At 37.2% G+C, this 16766-nt stretch overlaps 1 protein-coding gene across 1 annotated transcript; it reads left to right on the top strand.

Annotated features, from left to right (window-relative positions):
• The first annotated feature begins 939 nt into the window (after window positions 1-939).
• ykt6 (YKT6 v-SNARE homolog (S. cerevisiae)) lies at window positions 940-11790 on the top strand. The gene is made up of 8 exons (XM_063014333.1): window positions 940-1041; window positions 2152-2281; window positions 5193-5275; window positions 5984-6084; window positions 7088-7192; window positions 7978-8043; window positions 10387-10488; window positions 11218-11790. Exons 2-8 carry the CDS (start codon window positions 2178-2180, stop codon window positions 11251-11253), a joined length of 597 nt encoding a protein of 198 aa, XP_062870403.1. The 5' UTR covers window positions 940-1041; window positions 2152-2177; the 3' UTR covers window positions 11254-11790.
• Window positions 11791-16766: the final 4976 nt, after the last annotated feature.

Here is a 16766-nt window from a genome sequence, read left to right on the forward strand (position 1 = left end):
ACAATAAAACAAGCCTTGTATGACACTCCTGGAACAGCGAGAGACACTGCTATGCTACAATGGCTACATAGCAGAGCCAGGATCAGAACCCAAAACCTTCCCGTTGATAACCCACAGCTCTTCCCACTAGGCTAACACTGTCCTTATTAGTAATAAATCAGTGTTTCTGGGTGCCATCTGGAAAAATGTTAAGAACATGTCAGGAACATACCAAGCTCCTCATAGACAGTGATCAGAGGTGAAGTTCAAAGCCAGGTTCAAACAAGCCAACTAAAGCCAAACATCTTGTACACTCTACATCTTGACTAACATCTAGACCAGCCACTAATATAAATACTGCATTTATTTATAACTAATCGCTATTGGAAAATATGTTTATTTTTATTGATTTTTTAACACCATAAACGACTGGGACACAGCGTCACCATGACCAATTTTGCACCGAAATGTATGTGCATTCAATTGCCTAGTTTTACTACGGTTTAATTTTTATAATATGTTTATATTTTATTAAAACACAGTAATTCAAAAATAAATATCACGTTTAATTATAAAAAAAAAATTGCCCTTTACAGTAATGGTTTTTGAATTACTTTTATTTTGTAGTCTGCATGACTCGGTCTACGTTGGCGCCGTACTTTCCATACTGGTGTATACCAAATTGTTCTTTATTAGACTCATAGTACACTAAGCATGGAGAAATAGCCAAAGCTTGGTACCCTACGTAGTGCACCAATATAGGGCAAATTAGTAATTTGCAATTTAACCTTTCAGACTTCAAGGCTGTCAGAAGCTAGCAGTCAAGTTTTAAAAAAAGGAAGATTTGCCGATAATGTTTATCTGGAACGCAATTGGGATTCTTTTAGGATTGTGTTAGGTGGTTGTTTTTATTTTATTTTCCTTTATATTTCAGTAACAAACACATTGTAGCCGTTATAATAAATTGTATAGTTAATACAGTTAGCATCCAAGCTAACAACTGTTGGCGTCTGGGACTTTTTGTTTAACCAAGCATTCATTTTCTCGCCTCCAACGTCAACGGTAAGATACTATTCAGCTTTTATTGTGCTACATTCATAACATGTAGTCCTTGTTTCACATAAATAAACAAACAGAATAAGCTAACTAGCCTGTTGCACTGAGTTATAGTTAGATAAATAAATATTTTATGTGACACGTCTGTGTGTACTGTTCGATTCTGAGAAGTAAGGAATCGACTCGATTATGGAGTCTGTATTGACTTAATCATTTTCAAGAGGCGATTCCACAAAATAAACCAATACACTGATGCATAAGCAGATACAATCATGTGGAAGGTCATGTAGACTAAATAGTGCAATATTTATTTAGTACAAAATACACTTACACACAAAATATGATAATTATATATTACAGCATATTGAAAATGAACCATATGACACTTAAGACTTTTTAGTCCTAACACTACTTGTTCTATAGGGGCATGATGGAAGTAATGCCATGTATAGCAGTTCTGTTGATGTCCAACTAAAATAAAAGCACCAAAAATTCTTACACAAGTATTTGTTCTGTTTAACGTGTTGGTTGACCGTTTCTTAATCCTGTTTACGTTTACAACATACATTAGATAGACTCGATGCTTCGAGAGTGATTTAATATCTGCTAGTATGCAACCATCGGTTTGACTGTTTTATTTTACGCCTTGTATACGACAAACCACTTACTGTGTCATCTGATTGGCCAGCGGTATGACTGTTAGAATATAATTGGCCGTCTACTTGAGAGTAGGCACTAGTAGCCAATCGGAGCGTAAGGACGGGATACTACGCGCTAATAATATTGGAATTTGTTTGAATACGGGTGGGGAAAATAACGTACCAACCGTGATTAATGCTAGGTGGCTAAGATTTAGCAAGTGAGTTAGCATTGCTGAATAGGTGGTACTGATTAATCCGATTTTATTTAGGATTACTGAAAGCAGTTACCTCTCATGGTTGACAAGTTATATTGCTTCTGGATGATACATTTTTGGACTGTAATTGACTTGGTAAACCAGAAGTAACATACGTCTGTTTAATATGTTAATACTTTTTTTTTTTTTTTAATCTTTTTCATTTAATCTGATTAATTTATCCACAGACTGAAATAATGTGGATCTATGATCTGTTTTAGGTCTGTTGAGAATTCCGTAAAGAACCATGAAGCTCTACAGTTTGAGTGTTTTGTACAAAGTGTCAAGCAAAGCGAATCTACTAAAAGCAGCATATGACTTGTCTTCATTTAGTTTTTTTCAACGGTCCAGGTAGGCACGCAAATCTTAATACCTCTAACCTGGATTGTTTCATGTGGATCAATGATATTATACTTTATAACAGCTGCTATAACAGCTTAACTAATGGAAAGGCTTTTCACTGGATGTAGGAACAGGAAAAGGCCTTCCCCAAATTGTTACCACAATGTTAATATATTGATGTTTTTCTTCACCTGTACATTTACTGTATGTTTCTTTATGATTATGTGGAATATAATACTTCTTCAAAAAGTTTCAGCACTTTTTAAAACTCTATTTATTAATAATTTAAAAAACAAATTACTCATCACTTTTCTACACAGTCACTTTCCGATGCATTTCCCCCAGTGTCATACCTACTTTTTAATTCCGTCAGCAAAAAAGGTTTTTGGTTGAGCGCGAAGCCACTGATGCACCGCTGCTTTCACATCATCTTGGAAATCAGATGGCGCTAAATCCGGACTATAAGCTCTCTTTCAGTCTCTCAGACACGACCAATTACTACTCCTCCCGCCTTCACCGTTTCCAACCAAAATATAAAAGTGCGGAAAACCTTTTGAAGATCCCTCATAAAATGTCAGTCGACATTCTTTATCACACTTAATGTGACTTTATATCGCATTGATGGTATAACAGCACGTTAAACATAATGTTGCTTGATGTAATACCACCTTGGCTTCAGTTGACAGTTCAACCCTGAATCATGGATGGATTAAGGGTAAATTCTGGACCTGTCATTGCACTTAGTCCAACATTTAGACAGCCTGACTTGGGCAATGTACCAAAAGATTAAGTATAGACTTTAATAAACCATTGGTCTTTGATAAAAGCACTCATTCTTTACAGCACCTTTACATCTACAATAAAATTACCCCCCTTCATTTTGTACTTTTTTTCTAAGCATTGACATTATACATCCTTTTCTAATATGAAAACTGTGACTATTTCCTTTTGTGTTGCGATATCCCTGCACCAAAACCAAGATTGCTTTTGGCTAAAGAAGTCATGTTCTAGTCATGTTCCAGTTCCAGGTAGTTCATGTGTAAAATGGGGCAACCCAGTAAATTGCTGTGTAAAGCTGGCATATGTGAAAACCATGTCATAATTGGGAAAGGTAAGTTTTAGATGAAATGAGGATTTAAACACAAGCAAGACAAATAAACACTTGGCTAAGCTAAACAGACTAGTTTCTATGGTAAAGCTGACACTTGTGCCCTGTTTCCACTGTATGGTACGCTATAGTGCAGTACATTTTTAAATCTGTGATCCCACACTAAGTGGTTGTTTCCATTGCCAAGTGACACAAATCAGACCCAAGTACTAGTGCTAAATTTGATCACCCTTCTTGATTAGGAACCAAGAAACTAAACCAGGCTGTATGAGCAACAGTGCAGATCATTGATTGGTCATACAGAATCCCCAGAAGAGTGAGCCATTACATGCTCCATATTTTAAACCTAATTTGAATGTTTCACATTTTTTGATATATGTTGATGAAAAGGAAATTGAGAAAGTTAGTGAGTTAAATATTTAGGCGTGACTTTGGATTCCCAGTTAAAATTTGATACTCACATAAAGAAATTGTCCAAAACTATTAAAACTAACTAAAACTGCTTTTGAATGATAAGACGTTGCATTTCACTCAAGGCTGCAAAGATGTATGTGCATGCTATGATTTTATTGCATATGTCATATTGTGCAACTGTATGGGGTCAAGCTTCTCAATCAACAATCACACCTGTAATGTCATTGTACAAACAGGCGTTAAAAGTAATGGATCGGAAATCAATGAGATGGCATCATTGCGAAATTCAAGAAAGATACAACTTGCTGAGTTTTGATAATTTTATGAAATTCTCTATCCTAAAGCTTGTCTTTAAGTGTGTAAATAATCTTGCACCAAAAATAATGTGCCAGTTCATTATAAAGCAGGAAAACAGTGGAGTGACAACCAGGGAAGAAGTAAGTGGCAACTGTAGAATGCCGGTGTATAGAACAACTTTTGGTCATCTTTTACAGGGTGTATGATTATGGAATTTATTACCTACAGAAATCAAAACCCAAAACGAATTGAAAGTTTTTAATATAAAGGTAAAGCAATGGTTTAAACAGAAACAAACTTGTAAACACTCTTTAAGTATTAGTTGATATACAGATAAAAAGATGGACTCATCACAAATTAAATCACTGAAATGAGTATGTTGTTTTATGTATTTACATTTTGTACTATTTTGTTATAAAAGCCTAACCAGGGATTGGGGCTGCAAATTAGCTTATGCTAGAAGCCTTTTATACAATACATCTGGTGCATTTTATGCAACAATGTTTATTTGTATTGTCCCTGTTAAATAAACTATTAAAATAAAAATAAATAGATTTTTTAAAGCAGTACCAAAAAACATTTTGAACAAGTTTACAGAGATTTAAACATCACTCTACTGCTATTGTGTTGTTACCATAACATATATGCTACCTCTGCTTTTACGAATACGTTTGTGCAGCTGGAAATAGAACAGCTTATAAGATATGGAACATATAGTTCTGGGTTTGGATGAGTACCCTATTGTACGCATTCCAGTTTATTTAATCAACATACATCAACAATTATAAAAGATACATTGTATGAAACGGCAAACTAGGCAAGCCGTAGCCTAGTGGTTAAGGCACAGGACTAGTAATCCAAAGGTTGCTGGTTCAAGCCCCACCACTGCTAGGTTGCTGCTGTTGGGCCCTTGAGCAAGGCCCTTAACCCTCAGTTGCTCAGACTGTATACTGTAACTGTAATGTAAGTCGCTTTGGATAAAGGCGTCTGCCAGATGCTGAAAATGTAAATGCAGTGTTTCTGCCAGTCTGATCATCAGTTTTAATGGAGTATTTATAAATTAAACATTCATCTTAATCATCATCTTTTTCTATCTCGCAGTGTACAGGAATTTATGACCTTCACCAGCGCCCTAATAGTTGAACGCTCAGCAATAGGAAGTCGTGCTTCAGTTAAAGAACAAGGTTAGTGTGAGACTGCTATATGGTGCTGAAACGTTACTTTTACAGTTCCTGTTCTTTGTGCTGAAAGGTATTATTATTCCAAATCAGTCGTTTCTGTCACAGTGACAGGAAGAGAAAATGTGGGAGTCAATAATTGCCAGCCCTTAGATTTAAAATAATTAAAACTGCAAATTGGCAAGCTGGTTGTTGTCTTAAGCTAGGGTCTGACTTGGCCTGCATGTTTTCCTGTGTTTAAATGCCTGAGAGGCTTCATGATTTCAACAATTCATATTTTTCTAATCTATAAACAGATTGTGCAATCAGAATTTGGAAAACGTTTCCAGTATTTTAGGGCCTCCTCTGTGCTGCTGTGCCAAACTGAATTAAACTGAATATGGCTGTATTTACGGAACATTTATGGCTGAAACACAATGGTGTATGTAAAAAATTATTGAAAGAAAATTTTGTCTTCTCCAGATAGGAGTTTGCATGTTCTCCCTGTGTCTGCGTGGGTTTCCTACAAAACTGTACATGACTGTATTTGACATTAAAGACATTAAAGAACTGATGAATCTTGTGTAACCAGTAATTACCTGTCCTGTCATGAATGTAACCAAAGTGTGTAAAACATGATGTTAAAATCCTAATAAAATAAATCTTCTCCAAATAATATTGAATATTGACAGTCTGAGCAGTGGGAGACTTCATGATGTCTTTCTCTCCCCTCAGAATACTTGTGTCACGTATATGTCCGGAATGATTGTCTCAGTGCAGTGGTGATTGCAGACAATGAATACCCATCCAGAGTGTGCTTCACTTTACTCGATAAGGTAGGAATGTTTGTATGTGGTAACACCTGGTCAATACAAATCTGTTCTGTTATTGACCAAGAGTACAATGATGAGACAAATCATTAGGGCAACCCCCAAAAAAATATGCATGGCAATGCCTATTTCACTTAAACTGTCATTTGTTCATTTTCACTTTTAACTGTGCATGTCACGGTCAGGGATATATTAAAAGTTGGGCTGATGATAGTTACACATATTACACATATTGCATGCAGCAAATATGATCAGGCATAAAGACCTAAATGACTTTGATAAGGGCCAAATCGTTAAAACCAGACGACTGGGTTCAAATGTCTCTGAAACCGCAAGGGGTGCTCTCACAGGTAGTTGTGGACAAAAAATGCTTACAGGTTGTTGGGTGGCCAAGATTAAAGGACAGTAAAGCTATAGGGTTTGTACTGTGCAACAAAGGCTACTGTACCAGTATTACAGTCACCTGTAATCAGAGCCATAGTGGTAAATAGGTGACATACATCGCGTAGAACCCTTTTGTGTATGGGACTGCATAGTCACAGGCCAGTCAAAGTGCCACTACATGTGTGCATACATTACCTGTGGAAGAGATGGCACCAGGATGCACTGTAGAAAAATTCACCTCACAGAGGGCCCTACTAAATTCATGGAAAATGTCCTTAATTTCATGTACCTCGTTTTGTAAAAATCACAGATTTTATGGATTTTTACAGGAAAGTGCCACATTTCACGGCAGTCATTAAATAACACTCATAAATTAAATGATGGAATAAATAGAACGTACAATACACAGGACTGCCTACCTTAACGGTAGATTGTAAACCTAAAACATCCATTGATTGTGCTTCATGTTTGAAAATTCTCGTCCGTGTTTTGACAAATCTCAAATAGCTGATCAGACATGCCTGATGTTCAGTATTTTCCTTTTTAATGAAACATTGTTTGGCTGATAAAATACATTCAGTATAAGTTAATGATTTGTTTTAATCAGTGATTGGTTCTTTTGCAGGTGTTGGATGAATTCTCCAGGCAGGTGAACAGCATAGACTGGCCTTCTGGTTCACCTGCGACAGTACAGTACACAGGGCTGGATGGCTATCTGGCTAAATATCAGGTAAGATAACAGCATGACTTCAGTAGTTTCATTGTAGAAAACAAAATATGGTGAATTTTCCTTCCATTACCGCTGTTGTCCTGACTTTTTTTTGGTCAAAAATATGTTGACCCCCTGAACTCAAAGATGTATAAAATCATAGATGAACAGCATGCTCAATGTTGTGGCAAAACTGAAGATTTATTCCTGTAATGAGAAATAATTCAATATTTGAAAAACGTCCGTCATAAAGCACTATTGACTGGTGATCTGATCAAGCAGATCCAGATCACAACACGCCCCCTCAGACACATATCTATATCACATATCAGCCCCCAATCACACAGGCACCTTGAACAGACCAGGAGATCGTATATTGAAGCGGGAAGAAACCCTGTCTGACCTTCCATCCCTTCAAACATAGGCAATTGTGTTTGTTTGGATGCCCAGCCAGGTATAAGATAATGTATGTAATAAGACTTTTTGTGTAATGAGGGTACCGCAGATGTTAACGACACAAAGCTTGGTTTGGAAACATCCTAAAACTGACTGAACATAATGACCATGTGATTGTGCAGGTAAAATCATGCATATGTCACACCACATTTGAGTTATGCCAGAAGGATTCTACAAGCAGGATATTGGAAACTCAATCACCTAATGAGAAAATTGTCTGGATCTATATGTTTTGCTATGCATAGCAAAAATGCTAATAAATATGTATAGTGTTGGAGGAAAATGCCTTTAAATGCCTATTACTCTCTTACTTTTTTTTATTATTATTATAATTTATTTTTTTTAAATAGAATCCTCGTGAAGCAGATGCCATGACCAAAGTGCAAGCTGAACTGGATGAAACTAAAATCATTCTGGTAAGTAAATCAGTAAAGAAAACCATCTGATTTATTTTTAAATGCTTTATTGGTGAAATAAGGCTGTGTTCAATTAGCATTTCTTGTTTAAATATGAGTAAACGCTTATACATGATAGTGTGGTAATCTGATGGTCACTGGTTCAAGCCACATCACTGCCAATTTGTCAATGTCTGGTCCCAGAGCAAGGTCCTTAACTCTTAATTGCTTGCATTGCGGTGGCTCGGTGGGTAGCACTGTCGCCTCACAGCGAGAAGGTCCTGGGTTTGATTCCCAGGTTGAGCAGTCCAGGTCCTTTTTGTGTGGAGTTTGCATGTTCTCCCTGTGTCTGTGTGGGTTTCCTCCGGGAGCTCCGGTTTCCTCCCACATGCAGTCAGGTTAATTAGGGATACAAAATTGTCCATGACTGTATTTGACATTAAAAACAAGATGAATCTTGTGTAACCAGTAACTACCTGTCCTGTCATGAATGTAACCATGTATGTGTTGTGTGTGTGTAAGTGTGAAAAATATTACGTTAAAATCCTAATACAAAAATAATAAATAGCTTGCATTGTATTCGGTTACAATTGTAAGTTCTTTTGGATAAAAGCGTCTGCTAAGTGCCATGAATGTCATTTAGGATATGTGCTAGCTGATGAAATGTACTGTTACATTGGAAAAATGTAAATAGACGTGCAATTTTTTTACTTTTCTACCTTACATTAAACTGTACAGTGGGGTCAAAAAGTATTTAGTCAGCCACTGATTGTGCAGGTTCTCCTACTTAGAAAGATGAGAGAGGTCTGTAATTTTCATCATAGGTACACTTCAACTATGAGAGACAAAATGAGAAAAAAAAATCCAGGAAATCACATTGTAGGATTTTTAAAGAATTTATTCGTAAATTATGGTGGAAAATAAGTATTTGGTCAATAACAAACAAGCAAGATTTCTGGCTCTCACAAACCTGTAACTTCTTCTTTAAGAAGCTCTTCTGTCCTCCACTCGTTACCTGTATTAATGGCACCTGTTTGACCTTGTTATCTGTATAAAAGACACCTGTCCACAGCCTCAAACAGTCAGACTCCAAACTCAACCATGGCCAAGACCAAAGAGCTGTCGAAGGACACCAGGAAGGAAATTGTAGACCTGCACCAGGCTGGGAAGAGTAAATCTACAATAGGCAAGCAGGTTGGTGTGAATAAATCAACTGTGGGAACAATTGTAAGAAAATGGAAGACATACAAGACCATTGATAATCTCCCTTGGGGTCAAGATCTCATCCCGTGGGGTCAAAATGATCATGAGAACGGTGAGCAAAAATCCCAGAACTACACAGAGGGACCTGATGAATGACCTGCAGAGAGCTGGGACCAAAGTAACAAAGGCTACCATCAGTAAACACACTACGCCGAGAGGGACTCAAATTCTGCAGTGCCAGGCGTGTCCCCCTGCTTAAGCCAGTACATGTCCAGGCCCTTCTGAAGTTTGCCAGAGAGCATATGGATGATCCAGAAGAGGATTGGGAGAATATCATGTGGTCAGATGAAACCAAAATGGAACTTTTTGGTAAAAACTCAACTCGTCGTGTTTGGAGGAAGGAGAAAAACCCAAGAACACCATACCTACTGTGAAGCATGGGGGTGGAAACATCATGCTTTGGGGCTGTTTTTCTGTAAAGGGGACAGGGCGACTGATCCGTGTTAAGGGAAGAATGAACAAGGCCATGTATCGTGAGATTTTAAGCCAAAACCTCCTTCCATCAATGAGAGCATTGAAGATGGAATGTGGCTGGGTCTTCCAGCATGACGATGATCCCAAACACACTGCTCGGGCAACGAAGGAGTGGCTCCGTAAAAAGCATTTCAAGGTCCTGGAGTGGCCTAGCCAGTCTCCAGACATCAACCCCATAGAAAATTTGTAGAGTCCGTGTTGCCCAGTGACAGCCCCAAAACATCACTGCTCTAGAGGAGATCTGCATGGAGGAATGGGCCAAAATACCAGCTACAGTGTGTGCAAACCTGGTGAAGACTTACAGGAAACGTTTGACCTCTGTCATTGCCAACAAAGGTTATGTTACAAAGTATTGAGTTGAACTTTTGTTATTGACCAAATACTTATTTTCCACCATAATTTACAAATAAATTCTTTAAAAATCCTACAATGTGATTTCCTGGATTTTTTTTTTCTCATTTTGTCTCTCATAGTTGAAGTGTACCTATGATGAAAATTACAGACCTCTCTCATCTTTCTAAGTAGGAGAACCTGCACAATCAGTGGCTGACTAAATACTTTTTGGCCCCACTGTATTTATTTAAAGTTATTGCTATAACAGCATACCAAATCCATTTTCTTCTCCAGCATAACACCATGGAGTCTCTTTTGGAAAGAGGGGAAAAGCTGGATGATTTGGTACAGAAGTCGGAGCATCTGGGAAACCAATCAAAAGCTTTTTACAAAACAGTAAGTGTATAAGTGCTGTTTCAACACATTATAATTAATATGCAGAACACAATAAAAAGAATGTGCTGTTAGACGGTTGTAGTTTAGTGGTTAAGGTACTGAACTAGTAATAAAAGGTTGCTGGTTCAAGCCACACCACTGCCAGATTGTTGCTGTTGGGCCCTTGAGCAAGGCCTTTAACTCTAAATTGCTCAGATTGTATACTGTACTGTAAGTCGGGGTGGCAGATGGGGCGGTCTGGGTCTTTTCTGTGTGGAGTTTGCATGTTCTCCACGTGTCTGCGTGGGTTCCCTCCGGAAGCTCCGGTTTCGTCCCACAGTCCAAAGACATGCAAGTGAGTTAAATTGGAGATACAAAATTGTCCATGACTGTGTCAGGTTAAACTTGTGAACTGATGAATCTTGTATAATGAGTAACTACAATTTCTGTCATAAATGTAACCAAAGTGTGTAAAACATGACATTAAAATCCTAATAAATAAATAAAATACTGTAAGTTGCTTTGGATAAAGGTGTCTGCTAAATGCTAAAAATGTAAATGTATTGACATTTGGTTTTTGCTTTAATGTTTAATTGATCTGTAAGTGTATATTAACCTGGTGATCGGAATTTTATTTGATTCTGTTGTACTTGTAAACATACTCTTTCCATGACAATGATCAGTTGACCGGTATTATCCAGTGTTTAGCATAATGTAACTTTGTATATGTGGTTTATATTTCCTTTCTAGGCGCGGAAGCAAAACTCATGCTGTGAGGTGATGTGATGACGACATTGTTGGAATCTCCTGGCCAATCGTTTCTTTTTCTCTATTTTTCTCTCTCTCTCTTCTCTTTTATTTAACACTCTCCATCCTCTCTTGGCTCAGACACACAGGACAGTTCCAGATAGCACTAGGGCTGTAGTGAGTGTTGAGAATAGAGAGAATTCTGTGTTTTCGTTGTTCTAGAAGGGTTAGAGGGACTGATTTCCCAGCCTGCACCACACTTTACTCAGCTGTTTTAGGGTTTGCGTTTTTAGTGTTTCTGTTAAGGGTTTGGGTTAAACCCTAGACTGTCTCCTCAGGGGCGTTATAGAAAATGCACAGCGCAAAAAGGAGGTCAAGACACATCTTATGTCCCCACCGTGCCTTACTTCAGGTGGCTGTCGCAATATTAGGTACGTCAAGTTAAACTGTTTGCCTTAATTGTAGACAATTCAAGCAACACTTTTAAATCCATACCTTTTAGAATTTTTTTTGTAACTGGAAAAACAGCTTATTTTTAACACACTAATTCTAAACCATCAGTTTAAAAATGGGGATTATGAGCTGACTAATGTCTTGTAGTGTATTTATACTTTAAACTTCTTTTCCAAAATGTGAAGAACTACATTAATATAAACCAAATTTTATTTTGTTTTGTCAGTCATCTAATTTTGTTTACAACAACATTTTCATTTTTGTTGAAAGCAAAGGCTGTAATTATGCTTAGATAAGATTTATTACTGTATTTATTTAAGTGTGGTCTTCTTTGAATTCAGTCCTCCTTACCCATCTATAAAATTAGCCAATAACTTTACTATATGACCAAAAGTTTATGGACAATTGACACCAAAGTCCTGGGCATTAAAATGGACTTGGTTCTTACTTTGCTGCTACAAGAGGCTCTTCTTTCTAGCATTATTATCAGTGGGCAGAAATTCCAAACCTGTTGGTTAAATCTTAATTCATGGCTCCAGATATTGTGCTTCTACTGCTCTAGAGTCTAGTGGTGGTGTGAGTTTCCCCAGTGTATCCAGTGCTTTAACTACCTTAAACAGCTTCACTGGCTACTCAGCCATAAACAATCAATACAGTAAGCTCCCAACAAACAATTGTTGTTCTGTAGTTGCTTCCACAAGTAGTGAGGGTTGCAACCGACGGCAGGCGATTTGTAATTTACCACTCATTAAACCCCTTTTCTGACTTATGGCTTTGTAACTAAATTGTGTTTCCATTTTAGAATAACAGTGTTATTAGTTGACTGGAACAAAACAGTGTCTGTGTGATCAGGCACTTAACAGTGTCAGACAGTGTCCACTGTCCAGCCATCCTGTGTTGCTAGTGGTTGTTGCTATAATGGATGATCTGAGTGATTAAAAGAGATGTCCGTAAACTTTTGGCCATCATTTTGTCTGTATATAAAACTAACGAATAGCAGCAGTTTTGCTAACTTCTGGTCTGAACCTGCTAGTGTGTAACTGTGCAGAATAAGCTCTCTCTCTCTCACACACACACACACACGATGAGCCTACTGTCAGTTTTGGTCCTGTTGGAAGTAGGTGAAAATAAAGCTGTGTCAGATCTGCACAGCTTTTCATGTAGGGCTATCTGAGATGTTTAACTGTTTTTGTGTTTATGTATTTTGGAGAAAGTCCAAACTTGTGATGTGCTGGAGTGCTCTGTGTGGAAACGCTTCGTAAAAGTGGGGTTTATTTTGTGACATTCTTGTAATTTCACTGTCTGTTGAAGTAACCGATGCTTTTGTGATCTGATGTTTTATTTTGTGCAGATTTGTGTGGCTTGTGTGTGTGGCTTCTCTGTATCCTTTACATACAATTTACAGCTCAGGTCAAAGGTTTACATACACTTAAAGTGTGAGTAAAGTGTGTGTATCAGGGCTGTTTTGGAATTTTTTTCTGCAACTGATTTTTTGACGGGAACTAATCCTTACTAATTCTTTACTAATTTGAGTTCTTTCAAAAGATTGGTGTTTTTGTTTATTAAATACACAACAAAAATACTACCAGTATTTGTTTTTTATTTTTTTCTGGGGTTTTTTTTCCCCACTGAGCCACTTTTGATAGCCACTTTTTTTCTGGCACAGGTTTGACTTTTCAGTACAATCCACATTCCTATTAGGGTCAATATCACTGCCTAAATTCGGTGTAATTCAGTGTAATTCAATGTAATTCAATTCAGTGTGTTCCAGCAGTTTGACAAATGCTGCTGTACTGGCAGATCTGTTTTTGGTGGTTGACTATCCAGACCCCAGAACCCACAATAAACTGGTTAACTCATTTTTTTTTGGAAAGTTTGTTGTCTAAAGTGTTGCAACTGTTCAATTGCAGTCACGAAAAACTGTTGCAGAAATAGTTTCATATTCCAGAACTGTTCTATCATACAGCACGTTTCTTACACATGTATACAAACTTTTGAACTCGGTTGTATAAATGACAACGTATTCCTTGTTAAAAATAACAAGCTGCTCTGGAGGACCTGTTGAGGTGCCTTTCTGGTAATTGCCAAGTCCTTGCTTTCTCAACCATGTCTTAACTTTGAAAATTACAAGGTGTTAAATGTACGGTCTCATGCAAAAGGTTGGACACCCCTGGTCAAATTCCATGTTTTGTTGATTTTCTACGTGGAATAAGTTAACACAGCTACATTAGTTGTCAACCAGTTTATTCTTTCTTATCAACTGTTAATTTAAAGTTCTAGACACATTTTGAATAGTTTTTCATAGTGGAGTTTGCATGTTCTCCCCGTGTCTGCGTGGGTTTCCTCTGGGAGCTCTGGTTTCCTTCCACAGTCCAAAGACACGCAGTCAGGTTAATTGGAGATACAAAATTGTCCATGACTGTTTCACATTACACTTGTGAACTGATGAATCTTGTGTAGCGAGTAACTACCTGTTCTGTGATGAATGTAACCAAAGAGTGTAAAACATGATGTTAAAATCCTAATTAATAAATAAATAACTAATCCAACAAACACAGCTATGTTACATGCGATTTCCCTAATTGCTAGTACTGGTAAATGTTTTTTTTAATCAGCATGTGTAGGAATATGTGCAAACAATATTAATGCAATTGATTTATCACTTGGCTAACAATTTATGTAATATGCACTCTTGTACAGCTGGGTTGGGCATGTGGATGTACAGAATTTGAGTCATTACAATTGGCCAGAAATGTCCTTTAGTTTATTTACTAAATTGCTAGCCCTAGTGGCAGATGGATAAGCCTTCTTCTCAACTCTAAATTGTTCAAGTTCATCTGAAGTACAACAAAATTGGAGAACCAGTGCTGTAAATGTGTTAATAATGTACTTTCACTTAAATTAACACACATGGTTTTCGACCTGAAGTAGTTTGGTAGCATACTAACTTTGCAAACCTAGATTTGAAGAGTCTGACACGGTGTAGTCTTGAAAAGAGATCATGTCTGGCTCTGCAAGACGAATGCACCTTTTCCATTGCGCGGTACCTATAATGGTGCATGGTGTGGTATGTTTTAAATCCATTTTGTGATTGTTTTTACTGCCATGTGACCTGTACTGTACCTAAGTACCGGTTCAAAATTTGGTTACCCTTCTTGACCAGACACCAAGCGTATAAAAGCGTGCTGTATGGGTAAAGCGAGAAACAGTGCAGGCTGTTGATTTAGTCAAACAGATTCACTAATGGAATGAAACAATTTTATTACAACTATTTTATTAAGTGATGTATTGAAAAACAAAGATGAACAAGACTGCAGTGGGGCAAACTGAACATCCTATTGTCAATGCTGATATTGTTTAGTAACTGAGGCATATTTACTCTTAGTGACAAGTGGACAATGCCGTCACAGCCTTACCTTTAGTGAAGTCTACTAGTGCTTTTACTAGTACCCTTGTGCAACTGGAAATGGTGAATAGCACACTAGCTGTGGTCTGGAGAGTTCTGAATTTAAATGTGTAGAGCATTGTATTGCAATGGAAAAGGTGCATAATTATTCACCTGATGTTATTTAATTGTAATTAATGCAACATGCTGATTAATGAGACAACTTAGTATAATGTGCAAACTGTAACTTTCAAATCAGTGCAGAATTAATCAGCTTTGTACTTTGTATATTTTAATCTTCTGTCTTCATGTATTCTAATAATGTACTGTAATTAAACACTGCAATTAAACCTAGTGCCAAATTATTTTAAACTTTTTTGCTAAACAATTAACTAAGATCTTTTTTTTTAATTGTTTAACTCACCCTTGGGAAAACATGGTAAAGGAAGCAAACCTTGACATTGGATTTATCTGTCGTTTGGAGCAACCTATCCATTGTCTTTTTGGATGGAGTATAAATCAAACAACGTGAACTGCATAGCCAACATTGTGTGCAAGAATATTCTGGACAAACCCAATACATCGCAGGCTCCCCCGATAAGACCTGGCTAATCATGTCTGTGTAAATGCCCAGCCAGTCGATAGTGAATAGTTTTTTTTTAACATATTAACTGTACATGTAATGTCTTTTCACAGTTTTTACTAAATACATGCTTACTTGTTAATAAAATGATCTATTTAAAAACTAAATGAACAAAAAAATAGGCAAAGACCACAAACTAATTACATTTTGTTAAATAGCTGTTTACTTTAACATCTGAGGTGAGAGGTAAGTAGTTTTTTCACAGAATTAAGGTTTTATTTTGGCACCATTAGCTCAGCAAACTGCCTTTAAATTCTCCAAGGGTACAAAAGTCTTTCTGATGGATTTGAAGAATGTTGGAAGGATTTGTATCGTCCTTGGCAGTGGTAGCTCAGTGATTAAGATACTGGACTAGTACTCAAAAGGTCCCTGATTCAAACCCACTATTGCCAGGTTACCACAGTTGGGCCCCTGAGCAAGGCCTTTTCCTGTCAACTGCTTGCATTATATCAACTGAAATTGCAAGTCTCTTTGGATAATAATGTCTGCTAAAACCCAGAAATGATTTCATATTTGGTTTCCTAGCCAACATTTATTCTTGTGTACAAGATCCCCTAAATGTTTTAGAAGGAAAAAATTTTTGTACTTTCTGTTGTTAAATGTGATTTTCATGTATACATGCAAAAACATATGTGCAATCAGTAAAAATGAAATTCATCATCTATAAACTTTCTGGAAAAGCAACTCGTATTGTGTGGAACATGCACTTTTTTTACAGTAAGTTTGTCAAAGGGGCTATGAAGAATTTGGGTCTCTAGAATCATTGACCAACAATGTCTGAGACATTGTAACAACATATTAAGGTAACAATAACAATATATTAATAAAATATATTAATATATTAGCTGCTCAGATGTCACAACGGTAAAATTCGCTAGCTGGGTTTTCGAGTACAATGTATCGAAGCTCAGCTCTGCCACCTGGCTGGGCAGCTGCATGAACAACGATCGGCTGTTCATAGGGTTAGGGACAAGCAGGATCATGGGTCCTCATAACTGGTGCAATTACGACCTCTGTTGGCTGATTGATGGTGCCTGCACAGAGCTGAGGAATAATGCTGATCAGGGTGTG

Source organism: Trichomycterus rosablanca, chromosome 18 (assembly GCF_030014385.1).
Source record: "Trichomycterus rosablanca isolate fTriRos1 chromosome 18, fTriRos1.hap1, whole genome shotgun sequence".
Taxonomy (NCBI): Eukaryota; Metazoa; Chordata; class Actinopteri; order Siluriformes; family Trichomycteridae; genus Trichomycterus; species Trichomycterus rosablanca.